The sequence below is a fragment of the Didymella exigua genome (assembly GCF_010094145.1).
Source record: "Didymella exigua CBS 183.55 unplaced genomic scaffold M421scaffold_14, whole genome shotgun sequence".
Classification (NCBI taxonomy): domain Eukaryota; kingdom Fungi; phylum Ascomycota; class Dothideomycetes; order Pleosporales; family Didymellaceae; genus Didymella; species Didymella exigua.
In genome coordinates this window covers 594,686-617,330 of record NW_022984788.1, presented here as the reverse complement: position 1 = coordinate 617,330, position 22,645 = coordinate 594,686, and the positions used below count along the sequence as shown (strand labels likewise).

General features: G+C 55.4%; 10 protein-coding genes across 10 annotated transcripts; 5 read left to right on the top strand and 5 right to left on the bottom strand.

Annotated features, from left to right (window-relative positions):
• Nucleotides 1–66: 66 nt before the first annotated feature.
• M421DRAFT_47985 (mitochondrial export translocase Oxa1) lies at nt 67–2,014 on the top strand (the record flags this gene model as incomplete). Its single annotated transcript, XM_033594733.1, has 3 exons — nt 67–156; nt 315–1,283; nt 1,334–2,014. Coding segments are annotated over 3 exons (1,740 nt in total), but the record flags the coding sequence as incomplete, so codon positions are not given.
• A 375-nt stretch (nt 2,015–2,389) lies between these two features.
• M421DRAFT_420925 (TOM13-domain-containing protein) lies at nt 2,390–3,348 on the bottom strand. Its single transcript, XM_033592651.1, has one exon. It carries the CDS (start codon nt 2,846–2,848, stop codon nt 2,543–2,545), a length of 306 nt encoding a protein of 101 aa, XP_033448633.1. The 5' UTR covers nt 2,849–3,348; the 3' UTR covers nt 2,390–2,542.
• A 56-nt stretch (nt 3,349–3,404) lies between these two features.
• M421DRAFT_5429 (SEP-domain-containing protein) lies at nt 3,405–4,835 on the top strand (the record flags this gene model as incomplete). The annotated part of the gene is made up of 3 exons (XM_033595210.1): nt 3,405–3,467; nt 3,560–4,044; nt 4,097–4,835. The coding sequence occupies 3 exons, from the start codon at nt 3,405–3,407 to the stop codon at nt 4,833–4,835; spliced, it is 1,287 nt and encodes a 428-aa protein (XP_033448632.1).
• Nucleotides 4,836–6,635: 1,800 nt separating this feature from the next.
• On the top strand, nt 6,636–9,056 carry M421DRAFT_5428 (uncharacterized protein; the record flags this gene model as incomplete). Its single annotated transcript, XM_033595209.1, has 1 exon — nt 6,636–9,056. The coding sequence occupies one exon, from the start codon at nt 6,636–6,638 to the stop codon at nt 9,054–9,056; it is 2,421 nt and encodes an 806-aa protein (XP_033448631.1).
• A 1,622-nt stretch (nt 9,057–10,678) lies between these two features.
• On the bottom strand, nt 10,679–11,251 carry M421DRAFT_92636 (uncharacterized protein; the record flags this gene model as incomplete). Its single annotated transcript, XM_033598051.1, has 1 exon — nt 10,679–11,251. The coding sequence occupies one exon, from the start codon at nt 11,249–11,251 to the stop codon at nt 10,679–10,681; it is 573 nt and encodes a 190-aa protein (XP_033448630.1).
• A 502-nt stretch (nt 11,252–11,753) lies between these two features.
• On the top strand, nt 11,754–12,350 carry M421DRAFT_92635 (uncharacterized protein; the record flags this gene model as incomplete). The annotated part of the gene is made up of 1 exon (XM_033598050.1): nt 11,754–12,350. The coding sequence occupies one exon, from the start codon at nt 11,754–11,756 to the stop codon at nt 12,348–12,350; it is 597 nt and encodes a 198-aa protein (XP_033448629.1).
• Nucleotides 12,351–13,518: 1,168 nt separating this feature from the next.
• Nucleotides 13,519–15,781, bottom strand: M421DRAFT_420920 (glycosyltransferase family 21 protein). Its single transcript, XM_033592650.1, has 2 exons — nt 15,456–15,781; nt 13,519–15,402 (listed from the first exon to the last, which is right to left on the bottom strand). The coding sequence occupies exons 1-2, from the start codon at nt 15,581–15,583 to the stop codon at nt 13,815–13,817; spliced, it is 1,716 nt and encodes a 571-aa protein (XP_033448628.1). The 5' UTR covers nt 15,584–15,781; the 3' UTR covers nt 13,519–13,814.
• Nucleotides 15,782–15,915: 134 nt separating this feature from the next.
• M421DRAFT_420919 (RNase III domain-containing protein) lies at nt 15,916–16,979 on the bottom strand. Its single transcript, XM_033592649.1, has 2 exons — nt 16,526–16,979; nt 15,916–16,475 (listed from the first exon to the last, which is right to left on the bottom strand). The coding sequence occupies exons 1-2, from the start codon at nt 16,923–16,925 to the stop codon at nt 16,063–16,065; spliced, it is 813 nt and encodes a 270-aa protein (XP_033448627.1). The 5' UTR covers nt 16,926–16,979; the 3' UTR covers nt 15,916–16,062.
• A 130-nt stretch (nt 16,980–17,109) lies between these two features.
• M421DRAFT_420918 (uncharacterized protein) lies at nt 17,110–19,029 on the top strand. The gene has a single exon (XM_033592648.1). It carries the CDS (start codon nt 17,130–17,132, stop codon nt 18,855–18,857), a length of 1,728 nt encoding a protein of 575 aa, XP_033448626.1. The 5' UTR covers nt 17,110–17,129; the 3' UTR covers nt 18,858–19,029.
• M421DRAFT_392159 (uncharacterized protein) lies at nt 19,002–22,528 on the bottom strand (the record flags this gene model as incomplete). Its single annotated transcript, XM_033590017.1, has 1 exon — nt 19,002–22,528. The coding sequence occupies one exon, from the start codon at nt 22,526–22,528 to the stop codon at nt 19,145–19,147; it is 3,384 nt and encodes a 1,127-aa protein (XP_033448625.1). The 3' UTR covers nt 19,002–19,144.
• Between the last annotated feature and the right edge of the window lie 117 nt (nt 22,529–22,645).

Genomic DNA, 22,645 nt, shown 5'->3' with positions numbered 1-22,645 from the left:
GGCGTTCGAAAAAGATGGAGAGAGACTCGGAGCATGGCCTACGACGCCGGACGACGACATCTCACAATGCTGCCAAGTAGAGGGCTGCGGCCCGCGCAGTTCGCTCCCTTGAGTTCGCGCCAATCGACGCATATATATTCTAATGCTTCAAGAAAGGTGCGCGTCCTGTCCACCTCAGCAGTCCCTCGGCAGCACACGTCCGCCTCCGCAGGCCGCCGCGCAACTGTCGCGAACATGCAATCACGCGCGTCCACACGTGCGGCACAGGCATTGCTGCGACCGAAGGAGCAGACGCGCTGACATGTGACTTGTAGTTCTCGTCCCTCCCCCGAACCGCCCGTCTCCCATCCTCTCGCACAAGCCTGCTGTCCGCTCAGCGGAGGACTGGCGCAGGCGCACACCCGCACATCGCCCTGACGGCATCGTCGGTCCGCTACGGCTCGTGGTATGCCCCGTGGAGCTGGGGTCGCTCAAGTACGCCTGGCGGGCCTACCGAAACGGTGCCCGCTGCCGATATCTCGAACACGCCCACGCCACTCGCGCCTGCGCCTGCACCAGCATTCGAGCCCCAAGTCACGACGGCCACCCCCGAGATCGCACCCGCAGGCATCGACAAGGCTGCCGTCACAAACAGCACCGCCACACCAGCCGAGGGCACGTCGTCGACTCTCGATCAGCACACCCTCGACGAACTGCTCGCCACTGCCACTCCCGTCAAGGATGTCGTCCCCAAGGCCGACTTTGATCCCACACAGCTGATCGACCACCACGGACAGCTTGCTGAGCTCGGACTGGATTACGGCTACGGAATCACCACCTTGTTCGAGAAGCTGCTCGAGACGGTCTATCTCCAGACCGGCTGGGGTTGGGCAGGAACCATTATGGCGACTACCGTCATTGTGCGCAGCGGCATGTTCGTCTTCCAGGCACTCAGTTCCGACAAGATGGCTGTCATGGCCGCAATGAGGCCAGTCACTGCCCCTCTGCAGGAGCAGTTGAATGCTGCCATAGCTGCCGGCGACAAGCAGAAGGCCGATCTGCTCAGGATGCAGCAGGCAGTTATCCTAAAGCCTCTCGCTGGCGGCATGGGCGCCATGGCAGCGTTCACAGGTGTGCAGGCTGTTGTTGGTTTCTGCGCCTTCCGCTGCCTCCGCGCTATGGGTGAACTCCCTGTGCCTGGAATGATGCACGATGGTTTCTTCTGGTTCGCCGACTTGAGCTCACGCGATCCCTACTTCATCCTGCCCGCTGCTACCACCGCCATCATGTACAAGATGTTCAAGGTACGTGACAGCCGCAACGACACGTCTCTACAGAGCTAATCCACCCACAGAGCGGCGGCGAGACTGGTGTTGCAGACGTGACGGCCGAGGCTGCATCTCGGCGCAAGCTCATGACCGGCATGGCCTTCTTCATCGGTATCATCACGGCGTTTCAGGCCTCGGCCCTGCAGCTGTACTTCTTGGTGTCCGGTATCCTTGGCGCGGGGACCGCCTACCTCCTCAAGCAAAACGGCTTTAGACGCATGATCGGCATCCACGTGCTTCCCAGCCCCGAGAGCAACGAACTCTTCAACAAGGTTGTCAAAGGCGAGCTGAAGCTCAAGGACATCAAGGGCGCTGACGGCAAAATCCGCTACCAGGCTCCCACGCAATTCAACAAGGCAACAATCCGCCGCAACAACGCAACCCTCGCCGGCGGCGCTATCAAGATCAAGGAGGGCACAGCGCTGCCTCTGCACCTGCGGCCAGAGCAGCCCAAGATGGACAAGGAATTCCCCGACCGCGATGCCGACTTCGACGAGGGCGCCAAGGGCAGCCTGAGCGAGAGGATGGACTACTACCGCCGCAACTACAAGATGGCCTATGTCAAGCGCCGCATGGGCGAAAGCATGCGCGGCATGATGCAGAAGGCGGGCTACGATGTCGGGACTAATCTGAGTCGAGAGGAGGAGAAGAGGAAGAGGAAGGCGGAGCAGTATGAGGTGGAGAGGAGGCGGAGGTTCGAGAACAGGAGGTAGAGACGGAATAGAGGAACAGAGGAACAGAGGAGCTGTACATTAGCAACGGATTGCATGTTTGGGACTTTTTCACGAGGCACAATATGGCGGATGTACTTGTAGATTCTTGTACACATGGTCGGACGCAGACGCCGTCTTATCCATCGTTTGCAGTGCTTTGTCTAGATTGGGTTCCGGTGGCTCGTCGCTGTTAGATGCACATTGTCAACCGTGTGCGTGCGTGTGTGCGTGCGTGTGTGCGTGCGTGTGTGTGTGTGTATGTGTGTGTGTGTGTGTATGTGTGTGTGTGTGTGTGTGTGTGTGTGTGTGTGTGTGTTTGGTGATGCTGATATCGTGACTCCTCGGCCTACTCCAGCGCTGTGTACATATCCAGCTCCTGCCCGTTCCTCCTCCGCCTCTCGACGGGATCAGCGCGCATCTCGACGCCAGGCCCCACGCGTCGCGAGTCCGACCGTCCGGTGGGGAAAATCTGCACAAACGTTAGCCTCAGCACCTCGGCACCTCTCCACCTCCACCCATGCATCACGCAAAACATACCTTCGTCCCACTCCACCCCAGCCTGTACGCCGCCTCGTTGGCCACCAGCTCGCCGAAACCCAGCATCAGACCGTTTACAAACGGCAGGAGCAGATTGATTGCTGCGCCACGCAGCAGGCCCCACAGCGTCGGCGGCGAGTACAGGATCAGCGGCGAGCTGCTAGAGGGCGGCGAGGGCGAGCGCTCGTCCGAGGTGTAGTTTTCGCTGTCGGACGGGAAGGTTGCTGTGCTTGCATCGAGGCCGCCGCCGGTGGACGGGTCGGTGGCCAGGATGTCGAGGGGGTCAGCCATGGCTGCGCGGGCGTGGTGATTGTTATTGATTGGAGAGGATTGCGTTTGCGGAGGGCGCTCGGGGGCGTGTCTCGTTTGCGGTAGCAGGACTGTTTGGTGTTTAGATGCGGTGGTGGTTTGTTGAATGAATGTGCAGGACAGGTCCGCTGCCGGGGTCGCTGTGGAATGGGATGGATTGAGGTCACTGAGGCTCTGGATATCTCCGGTCTTGGCGCGGGCGCGGGAGCGGAAGCTTTGATGCAGCGCGGTTACATGGGTATCGAAGTATCGAAGAGTTCAGGACCAGGTCGTGCTTAGCTCGAGTCACGTGAGACTGACTGTTCGAGCGGTTTGACTGCCTCCAGGGTCTCAGCCCACACACGAATTCCCGCTCCTGCAGATAAGCAGGTGGAAGATTTGTTTGTTTGCGCCTTCAGCAGTGCTTCGGCAGTACAAAGGTACAATACGTCACGTCAGCCGCTGCCGCCGCCTTCAACCCCACCGCGCCTATTGGAGCTCTACCAACACCAACCACTTTTAGCATATCACCACTCCACACTCCACAGCCGCTCTTGCCATGTCTTCGAGCGCGCCCGCCGACCGCGACGAACAGATTGCGCAGCTCGCAGGCCTGACCGGAGTTCCGCCCGCAGAGGCAAGCCTGCCCTGACCTGCCCTGGCTGCCCTGGACGCAGTCGAAGGCCCTAGAAGCTACTTGCTAACCCGGTGCAGGCCGAGCGGTACCTCGACGCCGCCAACGGAGACGTCCAAGTCGCCGTCGAGCTTTTCTTCGAGCAATCCGCAGAGGCAGGCCAGACATCCGACACGGACATGGCAGGCGACGACCAGAACACAAGGCCCGCCTCGGACCCGCCCCAGCAGCCCGTCCCGGGTGGCGGCCGCACGCTCGGAGGCGCATATGTTCCGCCGACCGAGGGTTCGTCCTCGTCGTCTTCGCGACAGCAGTCGGCCTCGCGACAGGCGCCACAGCAGCGGGGTGTGGCGGGGCTGCGGACGCTCAAGGACCTGCAGTCGTCGGGTGGCGGCGGACACGGACACGGACACGCTCACGACGACGACGATTCGGACAACGACTCCAAGGACGACGACACGCAGGACTTCTTCGCTGGAGGAGAGAAGTCTGGACTCGCTGTGCAGAACCCCAACCAAGCAAACCCGCGGGACCACATCAACAACATCCTGAAGCGGGCGCGGCAGTGAGTAGTACAGTCATGCCTCTGACGGCAATGCAATGCTAAATAGAGACAGGAACGCTCCCCGACCAGGCGGCGACGATGAGCGACCGACTTCGCGCTTCACAGGTGGCGGCAACACGCTCGGCGGCGACGACGCGCCCTCGCGGCACATACCCGACCCCAACGCCAGCCAGGCTGGCCCTCAGCCGCGCGCTCACCGCGAGCTCCACCTCTGGCGCGACGGCTTCTCGGTCGACGACGGGCCTCTCTTCCGCTACGACGACCCGGCGAATGCACGCACGCTGGAGATGATCAACACTGGCCACGCGCCGCTCCACATCCTGAACGTCGAGCATGGACAGGAGGTCGACGTCGAGGTGCACGCACACAAGGACGAGGACTACAAGCAGCCGAAGAAGAAGTACGTTCCCTTTGGTGGCTCTGGCCAGCGACTCGGCAGCCCAACACCGGGCGCAAGCACTTCGGCGGCCCCTGCTGTCGCTTCCGCAAGCACAACAACTGCTACCCCGCCATCGGCAGATGCTGCGCAACCTGCCGTCGACGTCGACAGCTCAGCGCCTACCGTCACACTGCAGATTCGCCTCGGTGACGGCACACGCATGCAGTCGCGCTTCAACACTACGCATACTGTCGGTCATGTCTACGCATTCGTGGACCGTGCCAGTACCGATGGCCGTGCCTATGCGCTCATGACCACATTCCCTTCGAAGGAGTTGACGGACAAGGCTCAGGTGTTGGGGGACATGGCCGAGTTCAAGCGAGGAGGTGTGGTCGTGCAGAAGTGGAAGTAGACAGGCAGGCCGATAGACAAGGTTGCAAAGGCCTCCTCGCTGCTGGAAGTGATGAGTGAGGGGGAAATTTGGGAAGGCCCGCAGCGAGCAAGTGAAAAGAGGGTCGATCGTCGAGACCACGTCAGCCTCGCGAGACTTCCACCAAGTCACGGCTGACTTGCAGGTCGGCGACATTATTGAATATCCTCACTCGAAATGACATGATAGAATACGAAGAGGGCGCTTTGTAGCAAGGCCCTCGATGCAGCAGACAGAATCCAAACGGGCATGCAGTCGCGGACCCTCAGGCAGGAAACATGACGCAGATCTAGACAGCGCTTCGTACACTGAACGGCACAAATAAATTGAGACGTGTCTGTGTAGAAACAAAGGACCAATGGGCTCGGCTCCCTGCGTACCGTTGTACGGAACATCCGCCCTGTGGTGTAACGAGGGGCGTAATCCAAACCCGTTGAGGTGCGACTTGAGATCTGGCATCATGCGTTGCATTCATTGCATTGCCTGAGAGTGAAGCGCTTGGCAGCTAGAGACTCAGGTGTTTGTTCTTGATTGTTACGAGAGCAGTGCATTTACCCGGCTGCTCGATCGATGGCGAACCTCGCAGCTCGATAGTCGAAGCGCTTCATGTCGTTTCTTCTTCGGTCCAACAGGCTCTGCAATCTCTCAACACGCCTTGCAGCATCGCCACCCCACAAGCACAAGATGACGTCCATGGCCGCAATCATACGACGATGAGGCTAGCCGTGGGCAAATGTAACAGAGCTGCACCCTTGCCGAACCATGCATCTGAACACCCTCACCTTCCCTTGACGGCTCTCACTCGCACTGGCGCACCCATCCGCCCTGCCTATCAGCGGAGCCTCATCTATCGCCAACAAGGCCGGCGAGATGAACGATCGCCGTCCAAGATGGCCAAAGATGCAATGCGCGCATGCGTGCGGCTCTGTTCAGCCGCTCACACGCCGCTGATCGCCGCGGCTTGATGAGCGTTTCACAAAAGGCCCGAGCCTCGTCGTCGCACCATCGCGCACCAATGCGAAACGGGGACTGACGCAAACCAAACTGCCGTCCGTCTTGCATCGGCAGGGACCTGTACCTTGTGCGCGCCCACACTAGTCGTGAGCGCCGATGCCCGTTGGTCGTTAAGACGCAGTGCCGGTGGGGGTGTGTAACGCGTCATGCCCGCCCTGGGACGACCCTGCTGGCTGCTGCCGTTGTGCAGCGCCGTGTGTGGTCCCATGTCCCCTGCTCGCCGCCTGCGGTGTGCGGGCATGGTGGGATGAGATGATGGGGGGCCGGAGATGAAGAGTTTCTGGACGGGTGGTGTGGTTTGGGATATGGAGAGCGCTGTGCCGCTCGTGAGAGCCTTGGGTTTGAACTTTTCGACCCTGAACTGCACGACGTTGAGACTGTCTTGCTGTGCCTTGCAGCCTTCACTCCTTTGCTGCTCGATTGCTCTGCTTGCTCCCTCCGCTCGCTTGCCCCCCCCCCCCTCCGGTCGTGCGCTGGACCTGCCGACGTGACGACTATCGAGTAGTCATTCCCTCCTCTGCGGCGCATATTGCTCCTTCCGTTGCTGCGACTTCACAAGTGCTGTGTCGTCCGCGTCCACGGCCACACTGCCGGCCCTACAGCTTAACTCCAGATAAGCTTTCCTCACGCTCGTTCCCGCTGCAATGCAGCATCGGTAATCCTACGCGCCGTCATCCTATACAGCACGCCTGATACCACAATACGTTAGTTCGCAATCCTAGGACGATAGACGAATACACGAATACGAGCGCCTACACAATCGCCAGCATGTTTGTCCGCTCACCTCGCAGATTTGCGATTCTTTCCCTCGTAGCGTTTGTTTTTATATTAGCTGTTCTGCAGCAGAGCCCGTGGGCGAAGGAGAGGGTGTACGAGCAGGTATCGCTGCTCAACGAGGCATACGAAAACCACCAGGAGCCGATACCGAACGACAGGCAGGAGCAGTCACAGGCGCATCTTGAAGATGCGTGGCAGCATGCTGTACCGGCGGCGACGCCGAGTCCGAGCCCGAGCCCGAGCCCGACGGTGAAGAGCCCGTCGAGCGAGCCCGTGTCGAGTACGAAGCCGTACCCTCCGTGGGTGACTGCGCCGAGCAGGATTGGCAACTTCATCACCCCTTTTCTGAGGCCGACGGACATGAAAGCCTACATGAAGAAGATGCTCCAATGGGGGAGACCGACTTGGGGTGGTCACTGGCCGCCTTTCTCGGACTACGTCGGCAAGGAATACGACCCGAACCGCTGGGAGCAATTCGATATGGACTACAGCATTTACAACGCTGGACACGACGATCTAAATAGCACTCTGGTCAATAGCCCCATCGTCTACAAGCCGTTTCCGCAATACAACAACCCGGACTGGCGGGAGAAGTGGCACGGAGAGTACGTGCCTTGCATTGGACCACGAGGCATTGCGCTGAACGAGAGTGCCGACGATGAGATACAGGCTTACCGCGGTCTGCCACGTGGCTTCCCCAAGGCATATGCTGGTGGCTACGATGTCATCGGTCTCGATGAGGATGTCTGCTTCGACCGATACTCGCGTTACGGACCGTATGGATATGGCGATGACCAGTTCCCGGAAGAAGTCAAGGACTGGAGAGCGCCCGCGACCGTTCCCGAGTGGGACCAAGTGAAGTGGGGCGAGCTGCAGGACCTCTGCCTCGAAGTCAACAAGAACCGCTTCCGACCAGAGGCGCGATCGCCAATCGTCAAGATTCCGAGTACTACGTTGCCTGCTCCCGCGGTTGCATCATCCGCCTTTGCGATCCCTACCGATACAAGCCACAGTAACCTGGAGAATCGCGGCAAGTTTGAGAAGAAGTATCACCACCGCACAGCTATCCTGATCCGTGCCTGGACTGGGTATACTTATGAAGATAACGATATCACTGCTATTCGAGCCATGGTCTCTGAGCTCTCGCTGCAGTCGGGAGGCGAATACGCCGTCTTCCTGTACGTGCATGTCAAGAACCGCGATCTCAAGATCTTCGAAGACCAGGAACTTTATGATAAAGTGCTCAGAGAAAATGTACCTGTAGAGCTTCGCGATATCGCTGTTCTCTGGTCGGAATCCATCTTTCCCAACTGGTATCCCAAGGTTATGGATTGGCAGGTATACTGGCAGCAGTTTATGTGCCTTCAGTGGTTCAGTCTTACACATCCCGAGTTCGACTATGTCTGGAACTGGGAAACAGACGCGCGTTACACAGGACACCATTACCATTTCTTCGAGAAGATCAGCGAGTTCGCAGACAAGCAACCTAGGAAGCTCCTGTGGGAGCGCAACAAGCGCTATTATCTCCCCGACGTCCACGGTGACTACCAGTCTTTTGTCGAACAGACCCACAAAGACGTTCTCAATGCCTCAGCCAACTCCCTCATTCCGAGCCCGGTATGGGGTCCCCGACCATGGGCCCGCGCCGATCCGCCCCAGAAGCCCCTCGGCCCAACACCACCCACAAGCTTCGAAGATGACGATTTCCAATGGGGCGTAAACGAGCCCGCCGACTTCATCACTCTGCTTCCCATGTGGGATCCCCGCAACACGACATGGTCCTACAAAGACAAGATCTGGAACTACCTGCCCAACATCCGGCCCATCTTCACCCCTCAAGACGGCCAGGCGGACTGGTTCACGCACCCGGACTTCGAGCAGCTCGACCGCCGCGTCTTCATCAACACGGTCGTCCGCTTCTCGAAACGCATGCTCCAGGCCATGCACGAGGAAAATCTCGTCGGGCGGAGCATGCAGGCGGAAATGTGGCCGAGTACTGTCGCGCTGCAGCACGGACTCAAAGCCGTCTACGCACCACACCCAATCTTCAACGACCGCCACTGGCCTGCGGCGTACACAGAGGCCATCTTCGACACGTCGTCCTCAGTCAACGAGCTCGGCGGGCCCGTCGAATCGCGGCAGGGCGCGTGGTGCGAGGAAGCCGATAGCCCCTACAACCACGACCGCGAGTTCAACTTCCAGGGCTGGAGCTGGTACTACGCCAGCCGCTTCCCGCGCAACCTGTACAGGCGCTGGCTCAACTGGCCGATTCGCAAACAGCGCTGGGGCGAGGAGGAGCACACGGATGGCGGGCCCGGCAGCGATGGCGGGCTCGAGGAGAAGAGGATGTGTTTGCCGGGCATCCTGCTGCATCCGGTCAAGAAGATGAAGAGGGATCTGGTCAAGCTCTGATGAGATATGTAGTCTTGTGGTTTGAATATCGAGCGCGTTGTACATTCTGGCATGTCCTCACTCCACAGACGCGTGCGCCAGGGGTTACTGGATTTAGGGTTTTGTCTTTGGCGTCCTGGTGTTCGTGGCGCATCATTGCCTTCTGGGCCGTGGGGTTGGATCTTTCCACCTTTGTTTTTTTAGTTCGCTCTACATAAGTAGCGCGTGGGATAGCGTATCATATCCCCCCTCTTTTTTTTTTCTTTTTCAAGCTTTTTTCGCTTCACAAAGTACTGTACCGTATCAGAGTGGTGGCTCGTTGTGCTCGTACCGCTCTGATGTGAACTGGAATTCATACGAGTCGCTGCCGCGGCGCTGATTTGTGTTTGAGGCCTTTCGCTAAGAGTCGGTGGGCGTGTGGGCTGCGTGTGGGGTTGTTGGTGTTGTTGTAAGTGAAGCGCGGTAGTCTTGTTGCTGCAGGAGGGTGGCGCTTTAGTTTTTTTTCTTCTGAAGGAGCCGGTTGAGTGAATGAAGGGGTTGAAGGGGAGTGGGGGGAGTGGGTGGTATCTGTGTTGCTGCTTTGTGCTGGGTTTGTTGCTGTTGTTAGGGTGTATGCATAATCAAGGCGGAAATATGCTAGTTTGACATGGGCAATGTTGGCATTGTAAATAACCTATATGATATCCCGCGAGGCAAAAAGACCATTGGTCCGCAGCTTCTTGGTGGTGGAGAATCGCTTCTGCTTTCTACTGCTGAGTACGATCATGTATCTCATGGAGGTTGTCGGTGGAATTTATGGTCTGATGGGTTGAATTGGATATTATGATGAGAATAAGCACAACTATGTTCTGTTCGAGAATATGTGTTGTATCGCAAACTCTGAGGTCTTGGGGTCCATCCCACAGGCCTCAAGCTCAGTACACGGCTCGAACGCAGCAGACCAGGGGTCTCGGACGAGAACGTCGGGCTCATACTTGAGACAGAATATGACTAGCAACATAGTCCAGTCACCGGCTTGCAGCACCACCGCCACCTCCCCGGAGTATTTCGGTAGATTGCAGTATTGCACAGCTGGGGAGTGGCGGGCTAATGGGTTATCGTGTGTTGACGTGCCTCTGTGCATTTCAGTGGCGCAGCGTGAGATCTGGCGACAGACATTTGGTAACGAATTTCTTAAACTTTGGTCGGATATTGCAGGTGACGATACTCCTCTCCTCAAACTGCGCAAAGGGTCGAGTACAAATTCGATTTGGTTGGATAGAAACGCACGACTGGCTCAGAGTTCAGCCTCGCGGGTGGAAAGGGTTTGTTGACTATACTGAGACTAAGCCTGAATGTAGTCACATACTTCGGCAACACCGGTCACTGAGGTCGAAGTTTTCAGATTTGGGAGCAAGGTCTGAACCTGCAGAAGTGGACACCTACTGAACAGTTCAGAGTCCTTACAACTGGACACAAAGACTGTTCCGACAAAGATGCATGTAATAATATGGGAATAGAGTGTTTGAGTTATAAATTCAACTCGAAGACTTTCTTGACATCGGAGCCTAGAGGAATTCTTTTTTTCAAATGCACTGATTGAGCATCCGAATATGTATGTACAATTCAACCATGTTCCACGCGACATTGTTCTCGACCATTAACTATCGCTTGATTTCTATCGTAAGCATTTTGGTATCGCTTTGCATCTCGATCCATGCCGAAGCTTTACATCCGAGTGCGGAGCAGTGCCACACCCTGCTATTCCCATTACTTTTCTGCCCAAAGAACGGGGTGGACCCTTTCAGAAGAAATTTGAAGCCACATTTTCGCTGGACTGACTTGCAAAATGTCGAGTCGGATGTGCATCTGTGCGAACAGAGTCTCTGCTCGAATTTCGAAAGGTCTTCGCGAATTTTCGAGCATTTGATTGTTTCAATGTCATGAGAGGGATGGTAGGCGAGGAATATGGTTTCGTAGTCGGGCAACAAGGTGGGATGGTGCAAATCGGACTTGCTGTTCTGAAGCCCGACCGCCTTTCTCGCCAGGAGCCTTGCCTCTTCGTCTGCGACGGGCACGTATTTCTCTGTTGGTAACCTGGCTTGGGAAGATGCGGGCGAAGTTTGGCTCGAGGCTTTGGAGCGGGCAGATGAGCCAGGAGACTCCTTCGTTGGAGAGGAGGGTGATGAGCAGCTCTTGGCGCTATCAAGAGGCGCGGGAGCTTTGCAGTATTCCATTGCAACCGCTTTGAAAAGTGAATTCTATTAGACTGGGTGAGACTTTGATGAGGGTCACGAAACTTTTTCAAAGATACTTATGCGTAAACGCTGCTCTGTGATTCCTTGCACCTTAAAGTCAATAGCCAAAACTTCGCCCCGAGTACTTGTTGAGTGAACATACTTCTTCCCATGGTATCGATGAGTTCAGATCAGGTTCGAGGTGAGCGATGGACTACCCTGGCTTTGTGTGCAACCACATTTCGACCCGACAGATTATTCACTTATCATCATTCATGGAGACTATCAGAGCATAACATATGTCCCAACGAAAGCTGAATATTCGGTTACACGGTTTGAGAGTTTCGACCTTGTGTGGTAGCGAGAATACAGTTCAGGGTGTAATTGGCAACGACTGGGGCAGCACACTACATCCTGAATGTTGCAAAATCAAGAACTCTTACAACCACCAACAAAAAAACTCCAAACCTGATCCTGTCCTCGGACGTCTAATCGTGACACGATGCCGCAACAGGAGGCTCCACCACCGCCATACACTTTGTTAGCACCGTTAGAACCACTTCAGTATCATCCGCGACGATTCTTCCGGTGCCATATACAGCACCATAATCTTGGCCAAATAACCGTGACAGTATCTGCACGGGTCTATAAACATACTGGAGCTCAAAAAATCGCTTTTGATGATATGCTTCAGGCTGTGTTTGGTTCAAATGATATCGTGGGATGCCCGCACACAAAAGCCTTCTCCAAGTCAACATCCCGTTACCCATTCGGAAGACTGGAGGCCTTATTTCTCTGGATCCGCTTCTGCAGAAACCGAATACCTCCCTCGGCGGACGACTATACCGAGTCGAAGCGCAATTTCGGCTGCGTCGACAATCGATGCGATATGGTTGGCTGGTTCACGCGGGATAAAGATACAAACGACGTGTATCTGCACATCAAAAGACACTGGGACTACGCCTTGGACCGAGAAGGCATGGGATGGGTTATGAGGGCAGAAAGAAGGGCTCGTGCCGATGCAGGCCTCAAGACAACAGATGTGGATGGGAACACTACTTTCGAATTCGCATACCGACTGCAAGGACGCTCTCTTTAGCAAATGGCGTAGTGGATAGACATGTGTCTTCTCTGCAAGGCTTGATAGAGGGTTATACAGAGATTTGACTATTCTGTTCTGAACGTTGAGTGCGTTGCCGTTCGCTGAGCAGTAATTAATGACCAGCTGGTACACCACTGTGGTAGCGAAACCCTGACTTCGAAGTCCTCCTAGCACGTCTATGGCAGGAACAGTTGCTCATTATGGTGCATTCTCGAATACCAACTCACTCAAAACACATCCTCGACCTTGTCCGACAGACGACGCATCGAAACCGAACGCCGAAATTCGACATGTCTGTTGGCGAACCTAAGTACGTCGTCCCCGATGACGGTCACGAGTCGTACAATGCCGATGGTCAAATTCATGCTTCCTATACGAAGATTCTTGTCCTTGCTTGTAATGCAAAAGCTCGTGAAACAGGTTGAGGAGGAAGGGCAGAGACTCGCCGTCAAAGAAAAGGAAGCCGCGATGACGTAAGAACACGGAGGAGATACAGTGAACAACTTCCTGCCATGTCATTGCTTTGACCTGATCTGCGGATCAAGGACCGGCGGTCTCATCGCGATCATCTTGAGCCGGTTGCGTATGACCGTCGATGGCTGTCTCCAGGAGTATCGGCGCATGGACCAAAGGATATTTGGTAGTACTAGTACTGTACGTGCATTACGCCATCGAAACAATGATATTCCGTCCTCCCAACATTAAACGCCTCGCTTTTGGTATTCTGACGACGGTTCAGTATGTACCGCTTCGGCCTCAACCCCCACAGCAAGCGCTAGCGTCGACCTCCCACCACCATACAACCTCCACGACGTCTCACCTCCAGCCTATTCTCCTGAAAAACCAAACCTCCGTTGCCTCACCGAAATTGACTGGGGGGATCTCATCACCACAGTTTCAACCACGCTGAAAGTTACAGCCGCCAACAAAATACCTTCCTGTGCTCAAATCTGCGAATTACTGGCAATCACGAACAACACGCCTTCCTGATCACACTTTTCGATCTCCGATAGCACAGTCATCAGCAAAATATGTCCACAAAGCAACGAGTCTCTGGTTCTCGGTATATCAGAGGACGCAACCTCGGTTTTCGAGAAGAAAACGAAATCGTCAAGAGCTGTCACATGCAAAGCCTGCAAAGAGAAAGACATAAAGTGCCACGTGACGATCTGGATCACACTTGCAAGATCGGGAGCGATAGACCTACATACCGAACGCCGTTAGAAACGTATGAGTCGCGAAGATATAGACTGGGTGCGCGATATCGATGATGCAGCTGAGGAGAACGGGGAGATTATGAGGACCGTCTGAAGAAATGGTGAAAGACAGCAGTCGAGTTGACTGTAATGCTTGACGCGTGAGAGCTGATACGGAAATGCAAGACCTAGGATATCATATGCAAACGCTATGCGAATCTAAACAACTGTTGTTATCGTGAGCCGACCTAAGTCAGGGATCATCTCACTTCTTGGCCTTGCCATCATCTGCAGAGGGTGTCTTTTGCTCTTTGGATGCAATCTCATGCACCTTGGTGTCAAGACCCACATAGAACTTCTTGCCCCTCCACTCGACTGTCGCACCGCCCCAGAAGGCTGTGACCCAGATCGGCAGGGCAAAGAACTCCCGGCCAAGCCATGCGAACAAGAACTCCCGGAAGTTCCTCCTTTTGCCGTCAAGTAAACTTGGCTGAGCACTCGTCTTGTCAGCAAGTAAAGGCTTCGATGCTTCTTCGCGGCGGTAAGCGGCGTTCGATCGCTGAGGCAGAACAAAGTCTGGAGTATCCTTGTCGATCTCCACAGTCTTGGCAGAGTGCAAGAGGAGGTACTGTACGTAGTCTACCAAACACCAAGCAGCCATGTGCAGCAGCCAAATCAAAGCAAATGAGGTCCAGGTCGGGCTGATAAATGTGCGGAAGTACGGTAGTGTGGTCAGTGCATATGAACCGTATACACCGCAGACCATACTCTCCGTGCCGGGCTCCACAAATGTAGCCAGGGTCACCGTATACTTCCTGACTCGCAGCCAGCGTATACGACGATCCAGGTACGCAGCCACAGACGTGTGACTTATAGGCTGGAAGCAGAAGTCACCGAATAGCATCTCATGCTTCCCCCACTTCTCCTTCTTCTCACCTGGCGCAGGCTTGTAGCCGCATTTCTCGAATGCTTGCGGTTGCTTCCATAGTGCGTCGCCGATAAGGTGGTCTTCGCAGATATTATCGGAGAAGAAGTCGATGCCAGGTGCATACTTGGGGTTTGAAGAGGTAACGTAGTTGAGCTGCGAGCGACGGAACATCGTGCTCTTGCCCATGATGCAGGGCGCGACCTTGACGGTATTGATAGCTTGGTAGAACTTCGCGTGCGCAGAGGACATAAAGGCTTCGTCAAAACGTCCGCCACCACGCTGCAAAAGCCGCTTCCAGGCGCTGCTGGAGGCTTTCGATGAGGAGCTGGCGGCGGCTGCTGTGCTGTCCTGACGTTCTTCTGGCTGTCCACCCAGCAGCTCCTTACGCTCTTCCAAAGTCAAGCTCTGCGAGTCCAGATCCACTGTTAGTGGTGTCTGGTGCACAAATTTGAATTTTGTCTTCGCTTGCCCTCCCTTATCCTTGCTGTATCCATATAGCAGATCGACAAAGCGAGCACCAATACCTTTCCCGACCCAGACGTTACAGTCGAGAATCCATACGACCTCGCCCTTGGCTTCTCGATAGGCTCGACTCATATTTCTGATCTTGGGGTTTGGTCCAAGCGCTTTTCTGTCCTTCTTAAGCAGCGGATCCTCCTCCTCGACCGTAATGTGTACATTGGCGTCCGGGAATTCGCGCACGAGACGTTCGAGGATAGGGAAGGCGGGATCCGAGCGCCTGGCGACGCAGAAGACGTTATCAATCTTGCGCTTGGGGTAAGTCTGGCGCAAGCTCGATGCTAAACACTCGTACAGGCGGGGGTCGAGGCCAGAGACAGGTCGAATGACGGTAACGTGAGGCACGTCTTCCTCTTTCATCTCAAGGCATGCTGCCGGCTGGGGTTTTCTCCAGTAGTAGCGGAATCTGCTTGGGTGTCAGTACGGGAAGGCATGACAGCCTGGAGGCAGTCAACATACAATTGTGTGAACCCGATTCCACAAACGCTCCAAACGATCACCCACCAAATGAGACTGCCGAGAGCCGCATAGTATTGCGCCTTAGAGCCATTGCTGGTCTCAGCGCCGTGGAGGAGCTCAGGGCGCATGCGCGTTTAGTTGTGCAAAGGTGTGGGGAAGGCACGGAATGGGGGATGCGCGACGCGGGTTGACAGATTGACTTGCGGCTTGGCAGGCACAATCCCGTGTAGTTTTAGTTGCGTGATCAACCCCCCCAGTTATGGTAAGGTGAGACTTGGAGGCTGTACGAGGTCCTGGATGTAGTCAGAGATTTGTGTGTCTTTGACGTTGGGCGAAAGTCGTTTGCAAGGCCGTGAAACAAACGCGTTCATCTCCGAACTTGCCGCGCACTTCCAGCATTCATGGACCGGATCACCAACGTCCAGTCAACATGACGCGAACATATTTTGGAGCATTCACATATGTCATCGTCAAAGTGCTTTCATTGCCCTTGGCCGGTTGGTAAATGCAGCTCGAAGTCCCAAATGCAGTCGCTATCAGGGCGCAAAACCCTCGCCCATGATGCCTGATACAGTTATTATACAATGTATACCTTCAAGACCCCGCATTACGCTTCAACATCGAAGGTGAAGCCCAGCGGTGTCAGGATCTTGTTCTGCACAAGCTTGTTGGCCTCTTCGCCACCACGCTCCATAGCAACCGCACCGACAATGGCATATAACGAAGTCATCAGGACAGACTCCAGACCCGAGCCCTGCAGGTTGTCTGCGCGCTTTGGTGTCCACCTCGTGACCTTATCCAGACCGTAGCGCTCTGCGAGCTGGGCTAGCCGTGTCTTGTCCAAGACTCTCTGTTCTGCCTCGTTGGACAGGCCCTCGAGGCCGTTCAGCGCGGGGTGGAGGAAGGGCCTTCGACCGTAGTTGTCGACCTTCGGCTCGCCTGATGCGTCGCGAGGCCACGACTTGGCTTGTGGAGACTTGACGAGAGCTTGTGATGTCTGGAGCTCGACTATCCTTCGACCTGCAGGTTGTCAATTCCTGCCTTCCCATCTCAAGTCTACTGGTACATACCCAAGTATGCAAGTCTGTCATTGAAACCTCGCCTTCCGTGGTCGAAGCTCTTGTGTGTCACCGCCAGCCATTTGACCTCGTCGTCTAGCACTTTCTCACCGCCAGGTCCCAGCATTCGTACGTATGCATCGTCTAATATCTTGGGGTCCTCGTTGACCTTGAGTACACCTCCTTTCGCTGCCGGCCGTACCCTGAAGGGCGCCTGCATGCGCGGCGGCGTCTGTTGCCATCGTGGTCTGTCTGCTGCTTCGGTGTCGTATTCGGGCGCACGTGATGGAGTCGTGGTCGAGAATGCGCATGCCGAGGGTCGCAGCAGTGTGGTAGGTCTAGAGGCGTGAACACAGCGCAGGGACGGCGCAGCTGAGGAGAGTACGCTTCGGGTCGCCCGTTTTGATGCCATTGTAACTTGCGGGATTGGTGAAGGTGAGAGCGCAGGCGGGCGACACACTGCGATGCCTGGTGGTTGATGCTGGTGAAGTTCGAAAAGTTGCCGTCAAATGCACTAAGACCCAACAAAGTTTAGCCCAAGTCGCGCTCCCCATCCCTCAGCTTGGAGGTCTTTAGCGCGACGCGAGGCTCGCCAGCTTGCGGATTGTTCTTGCAAATGGCGGACATGCCCAGTCGCGATCGCAAGTCTCTGAGTGACTTATTTGCCGAGCAATTGCCCAAGGACGTGCCATTTACCTTCTACCACTACTCGACGCCTCCCTCGAAGTCCCCGGCCCTCTTCTCCGCGCCGCCGCACGCCAAATCAGAACGAACGTACTGCGAATCACACTTCCTCTCCGCAACGATTGTACCAAAAGATGCCGCAAGCTCGCAATTGCCTGAAGAGCTGATCGTCCTTGCCATCGAAGTCCTGATCTACACCACAAAGCACCTCACGACCATCTTCGTCTCGAAAGCGGACTCGACAGGGTATCTTTCGGAGCTACAACTGCCACGATCTCAAAGTGGGTCACCACTGAAGACAATATGCGGTACATTCGTATCATGGCTAGCGAAAGAACGGCAGAGAGCGGGCAAGAAGCTGGTCATATCACTATTTGCAAGAGCACAAGATCAGTACCTCTTCCCAGCGAGCATTGACAACAAGAAGAAGCACGTGCTCGATGATCGAGGGCTTGTAAAGTGGTGGTGCAAAGTCTTGGACCCAATAATATGGCAATATCAGGCTGAAGAGGACCGCAAGCCTTTTCAAGAAAGGCTGACTGAAGGCAACGGCAGTGTGTCCACTGCAAGTTCTGGGACCACAGCCAAAGGCTACTTGGTCATTCCAGGTTACGAAACCTATGACACACTTCGATACGCACCTCCCTCGCCCGTACCGAACACTCCTCGACGATGGGCTGCCGCGCACCCATTGCTACAGATCGCGCCTCACCCGGCTGCACCACCTCGCTGCCTCGTACCACACTTCCCAGACGACCCAAAAGCACGCTTCCTCGACGAGCTGGACGAGGAGCTCCCTGATAGAGGCGAAGGGGTAATAGTCGATGGAGGCACGCCGTCACGCAGTAGCGGCATGTGGAAGAGTGTCAAGACACTGGACCAATTCTGGGAATTCATGGCTTTTCGCCAGGAGTGCTCATCTGGGCGGATAGTGGGCTTCATATGGGTCGTCCTGACACCACCTAAGGATGCAATTGCAGAAGAGGATGGAGACACAGCATCTCAACTCTCGCAAGCGTCCCAGCAATCAGCTCCCAACTCACAGGAGAGCCTGTCCACACCACGAAGAAAGAAGTCTACTAACAAGCGCCGAATAAAACCCGAGAAGAAAACGGGTCCTATTCCCCTCATTCTTCCACGCATCAAATCAGGCTCGTCGAACCCCTCGACTTCCTCCGCCACTTCATTAGCATCCACATCCAAAATTCCAGAGACCAGCCTGTACTTTACATGGCCAGCCTCATCACGCGGCACAATCTGCTTCAGCGAGAAGAACTACAATCGCGCACATGAAGTCCTGATACACTCGTCTTTCGCCACCCGCGCAGCTACCGCACGAAGTACCCAGCAGTTCAAGAAGGAGGTCGGAGTACTCGGCGGTATTACCCAGTGGGGTTGGACTGTAGTGGGCCAGAAAGAGGTTGCAGCGCCGGTGGCGAGTACAGTGGAAAGAGCGACGCCAATCACTGTTATGGGCGTGCGAAAGAAGAGGAAAGATGGTGATGTATCGACAGCGAATAAGAGTGGGGCAAATACGTTGGACGCAGGTTTGGTGCGGAAGAAGGCGAAGATTGAACCTACGCCTGTGCCTTCGGCAGGGAGCACGTACGGCGCCCAAGTGCTGGGCGCTGGGCTGGTGCGGAAGAAGCCCAAGCCTTGAGGGATGACACTGGACTTTTACGAATGATTCACGATTACTTTCGACCTTTGTATTAACAATTCAAAGCAGGCTTGGTTATCCAAGGCGCGATTCGACCAGGATGGCTTTTGAGGGTAGCAAATGCTGCATTATACACTATTGACTAAGAATTATACTATCTGATCATATCTCCATAACGACACTCTCCCAATGCCATATGTGCGGCTCCATCCAAGACTCCTATCAATGCTCCCAACCCTGTCCTCGAAATTGCATCTCAGAACACTTCAGTAACAAAAGGTGCAGCACTAAGCCCTCAGGAACCCCTGCTCATCGTAATAACTCCTCGGCGTCGTGGTCGGCCTCATGACCTGAATCCTGACACCCACATTCGGCGTCCCGTCGCCGAGCACGTTTCTCTTGCGGTCACTCTTCACCTCGTAGCCGTCTCTTTGGTTCTTATCACTCCTTGCATGGCCCAGCACAGGACTCTCTTGCGGGGTATTTGGCTCATCTTTCGCAACCTCAAACTGTCTCTTCTTGCTCTTCGCTCCCAATATCGGTTTAGTCTGCTGCTGAGTCTCCGGCGGCGGCGTACTCGAGCTCCAGAACGCATCGCTTTCGTCCCAGATGCTGCTCGAGCTCTGATCTGCACCCGTGACTGCGTCTTCAGGCACACCTCTCCCGCCGCCCAGCGCCTTTGCAGCGCGCGGCGTAGCCTCCAGATCCAGCACCGTCCGATTGACATCGCACTCGTCATCGGTGCATTCCAGCACCGTCCCAACAAGCCTCCTCACCTCCTCATCGTCGAGCTCAATCCCCTCGACTTCGTACTCGTCCAGCTCGTCTAGCCAGCTCTCGTCACCGGATAGCTGCACGCTGGACTCGCGACCGAGACGCAGATAGCGACGTTCACCGCGCCCGGCCCGGTCTTTGCGCGCATCTGATGCATCGCTGTTCATGCGGCGCAGTTGCTGTATCGAGCTACGCAAGGGCTTTGGGGGTGAGACGCGCGGGCCCCTTGTACCGGGGTGTAATTGTGGCATATTATTGAAGTTAAGGCCCATTGCTGGGAGGGAGGCGTGAGCGGGGCGGGGCGAGCAGGGTGCGTGGAAGCCAATATTTGTGAGGGATGCGTGGGGAGAGTGAGTTGGTGAGGAGTAGAGGGAGCTTGTTGGTGAGTCTAGGCTTTTGGGAGATGAAAAGGTAGCGTTGAGGAGAGGGTCCAGCAGGCCTGGTGTGGCGGGGATCGCGATGCTCGTCCGACTGCTGTTTGCGGATTGTGTGATACCGCCGTGGGAGTACTCGAAGCCGCTGTTGAGGAGGCTGAAGTTGTCCCTAGTTAGGACTGATGGATCAATAGTCCTGGGAGATTCTTCTTCTGGGATCGTTGTAGCATAGATTGGGAGACTGTATTGGTCGTTCAACATGAACCCCGGAGGCGAGCTAGTCTTGGGCAAAACTGGCGGAGAGTCTCCATAGCGATCCTGCTCGTGATCTATAGTACCCTTCGATCCGACCGAGGACTCTTCCGGAATTGTAGTGCATGCTGACTGATACGTGCGAGATGGAGCGTTCACAGGTGTCTCAAATCCCAAACCAGGCTGCTGCGGATCGTACTCATCGAGATCTATGGGACTTGTGGGAGACGGAAATGATTGGCGATCCAGCGTGCCCATTCTGAAAGGATATTGTTGCAGGTAGGGTGTATCGGGCACTGGAAATACCAAGCTGTGATCTGGGACGTGAATGACGGTGTCATCATCAGGCTCAATGGTAGATGACGGAAGGGGAAAGCGAGACAAACTGAAAACCGAACCAGTGCTCAAGCGATTCTGTTCACGATCCGAAAGCTCCGGTAGTACGTGATCGCTTGGCGCGACAACGAAAGTCGGGTCATAGCTGACTAGAGGTAGTGCGGCGGATGTAGGCGTCAACGATGCTCTGAGCGAAGTCGCCATAAAGCTAAGCTCAGGCGCGAAGGTCTCAGACGTGGGTGGCGTAGGCAGCGAGTGAGTGTTGGAAACACCAAGACCGGACGGTCTCTTCGCTAGTGTCATCTCAGTCGACGGCTTCTCATTCTCGTAAACCAAGGCGGGACTCGGCGCTCGGCTTCGAATAGAGTGAATAGTAGGGACAAGAGAGATGCGTACGCTATGTCCTCGTCGGTGGCCTTGACGTGCGCTAGGGCTCCCTTTCAGCGCAGAAGGAGGTATGCTGGTGGAAATGATGGGCGCGGGATCCCACTGGAACGGGTTGCCACAGCTACTCCTGGACGATGCTCGCGAGGTTTGGCGTTTGGGCGACTTCAAGGTTAACTTCGGGTTTGTCGTAATCTGGCAGTACTTCTCCGGAGACCCTGACGAGGTCACAAGCGTCTTAGACCTGCGCGTCGGTGTCCTCGAACGCGGACTTGCACGTGCGGAAACTACCCTGCTCACGGTGATCGACTCAGCCCTCTTGACTGAACCAACGGAGCCAGGCGTGCGGATCGAGCCGAGCGTATGCGTGCTTGATTCCTTAGGAAGAGTAGTGGAGTCCTCAACAAACTCGCGCCGTGCTTCAGGCGAAGCTATCTCGACTTCTGCCGCGCTGCTCTTCATCGAACCATGTAAGCTGTACATGCTTTCGCGGGTTTCAAGGACAGGGTTCATCTTCTCGATAGTATTATTCTTCCGCTCCCGCTTGGTGATCTTTGGGGCTCGCGCACTAGAAGATTGCATGATGATCGGACTGGGGCGGGGATTGAGTATGGAGCTATCTGTCGAACCAAAACTTGAGATTGAGTTCTTCGAAGGTTGATGCCGGAGCTGGCTTTTCCGCCTAACTTCATCTTTGATGCGAGCGATGTCGAGCGGGAGCGGTGGTAAGATCACGTCCGGCGCCTTACCGGAAGCCTGGCTGTGAAGGCTTGTAGATCGTTGCCGGATCTGTGGGCGTTCAGTTTCGAGTGGAAATTCAGTGACCGATTTCGCTCGTTGCAAGCGTTTCGAAACATCCAGTGGTGCAGGCTCTATCAAATCTGTGTCATGAATCTGGTTACGAAAAGCCGGATGGTACTGCAATAGTGATTGACAAGACGAGGGCTGACTTTCGCATTCACTAAGCAGTGCCAAAGGTGGCCTCGAGCCAGAAAGTTGAATATTGCCTAGGATCGGGACCAATGAAGATGGTTTTGGATCTTCCAATACAGCGGAAAGTCGGTTGACCTTCAAGTGCTTCATCTTCATAGTGTGGCCCGACAGCTTGCGACTGTGGAACGGCCATGACAGACTGCTCGTCCTCTTGTTTGGCTCTATGGGTATTGGAGGCATATAGTATTCCGGTGCCGAGCCAGATGGCCCGTCGGTAGAGGGAGCTGCGGAGCCGATGGTCTCCACTGATGGCAGTGTTCCCCACCCTGACTTCGCGTTGAAGGGAAGGATAGTGTTCCGCCTGAGCACAGCGCGAGGCCTTGCGACCTCATTGAGCTTGCCCTCCTTTTGCGCTTGGCTTAAGCTCATGCCTCGTTCGTCGAATTCGGCGAGTAGCTGCTTGTGCCTGCGTACTGCCCGAATGAGGAGTAGAACAAGGGCGGCCAGAAGACCCAAAATGACGACGCCGATGGCGCTTACGATGGCGACGATCGCAGTAGTGCTCAAGGATCCGCCAGCCTCGGCGCGTGAGCGTAGATTTGCCATTGCTTCAGTCATCTTTCGAGATCTCAATGTCGAGCCTGACTTCAGGCACCTGTCGATTTGATCGCGATCGGGCGGCTTGGCGATTGCTATATAGCTGTATTAGTACTCTGCTGTCAATTAGTATCCTCC

What these genes read in the sequence shown, in the direction of transcription:
- M421DRAFT_420925 (XM_033592651.1), bottom strand. Translation starts at nt 2,848, where the DNA reads ATGGCTGACCCCCTCGACATCCTGGCCACCGACCCGTCCACCGGCGGC.
- M421DRAFT_420920 (XM_033592650.1), bottom strand. Translation starts at nt 15,583, where the DNA reads ATGCGCCCTGAGCTCCTCCACGGCGCTGAGACCAGCAATGGCTCTAAG. An exon ending in GGAATCGGGTTCACACAATT is followed by an intron (nt 15,403 to 15,455) that starts GTATGTTGACTG and finishes ACACCCAAGCAG; the next exon opens with ATTCCGCTACTACTGGAGAA.
- M421DRAFT_420919 (XM_033592649.1), bottom strand. Translation starts at nt 16,925, where the DNA reads ATGGCATCAAAACGGGCGACCCGAAGCGTACTCTCCTCAGCTGCGCCG. An exon ending in TGACAGACTTGCATACTTGG is followed by an intron (nt 16,476 to 16,525) that starts GTATGTACCAGT and finishes GACAACCTGCAG; the next exon opens with GTCGAAGGATAGTCGAGCTC.
- M421DRAFT_420918 (XM_033592648.1), top strand. Translation starts at nt 17,130, where the DNA reads ATGGCGGACATGCCCAGTCGCGATCGCAAGTCTCTGAGTGACTTATTT.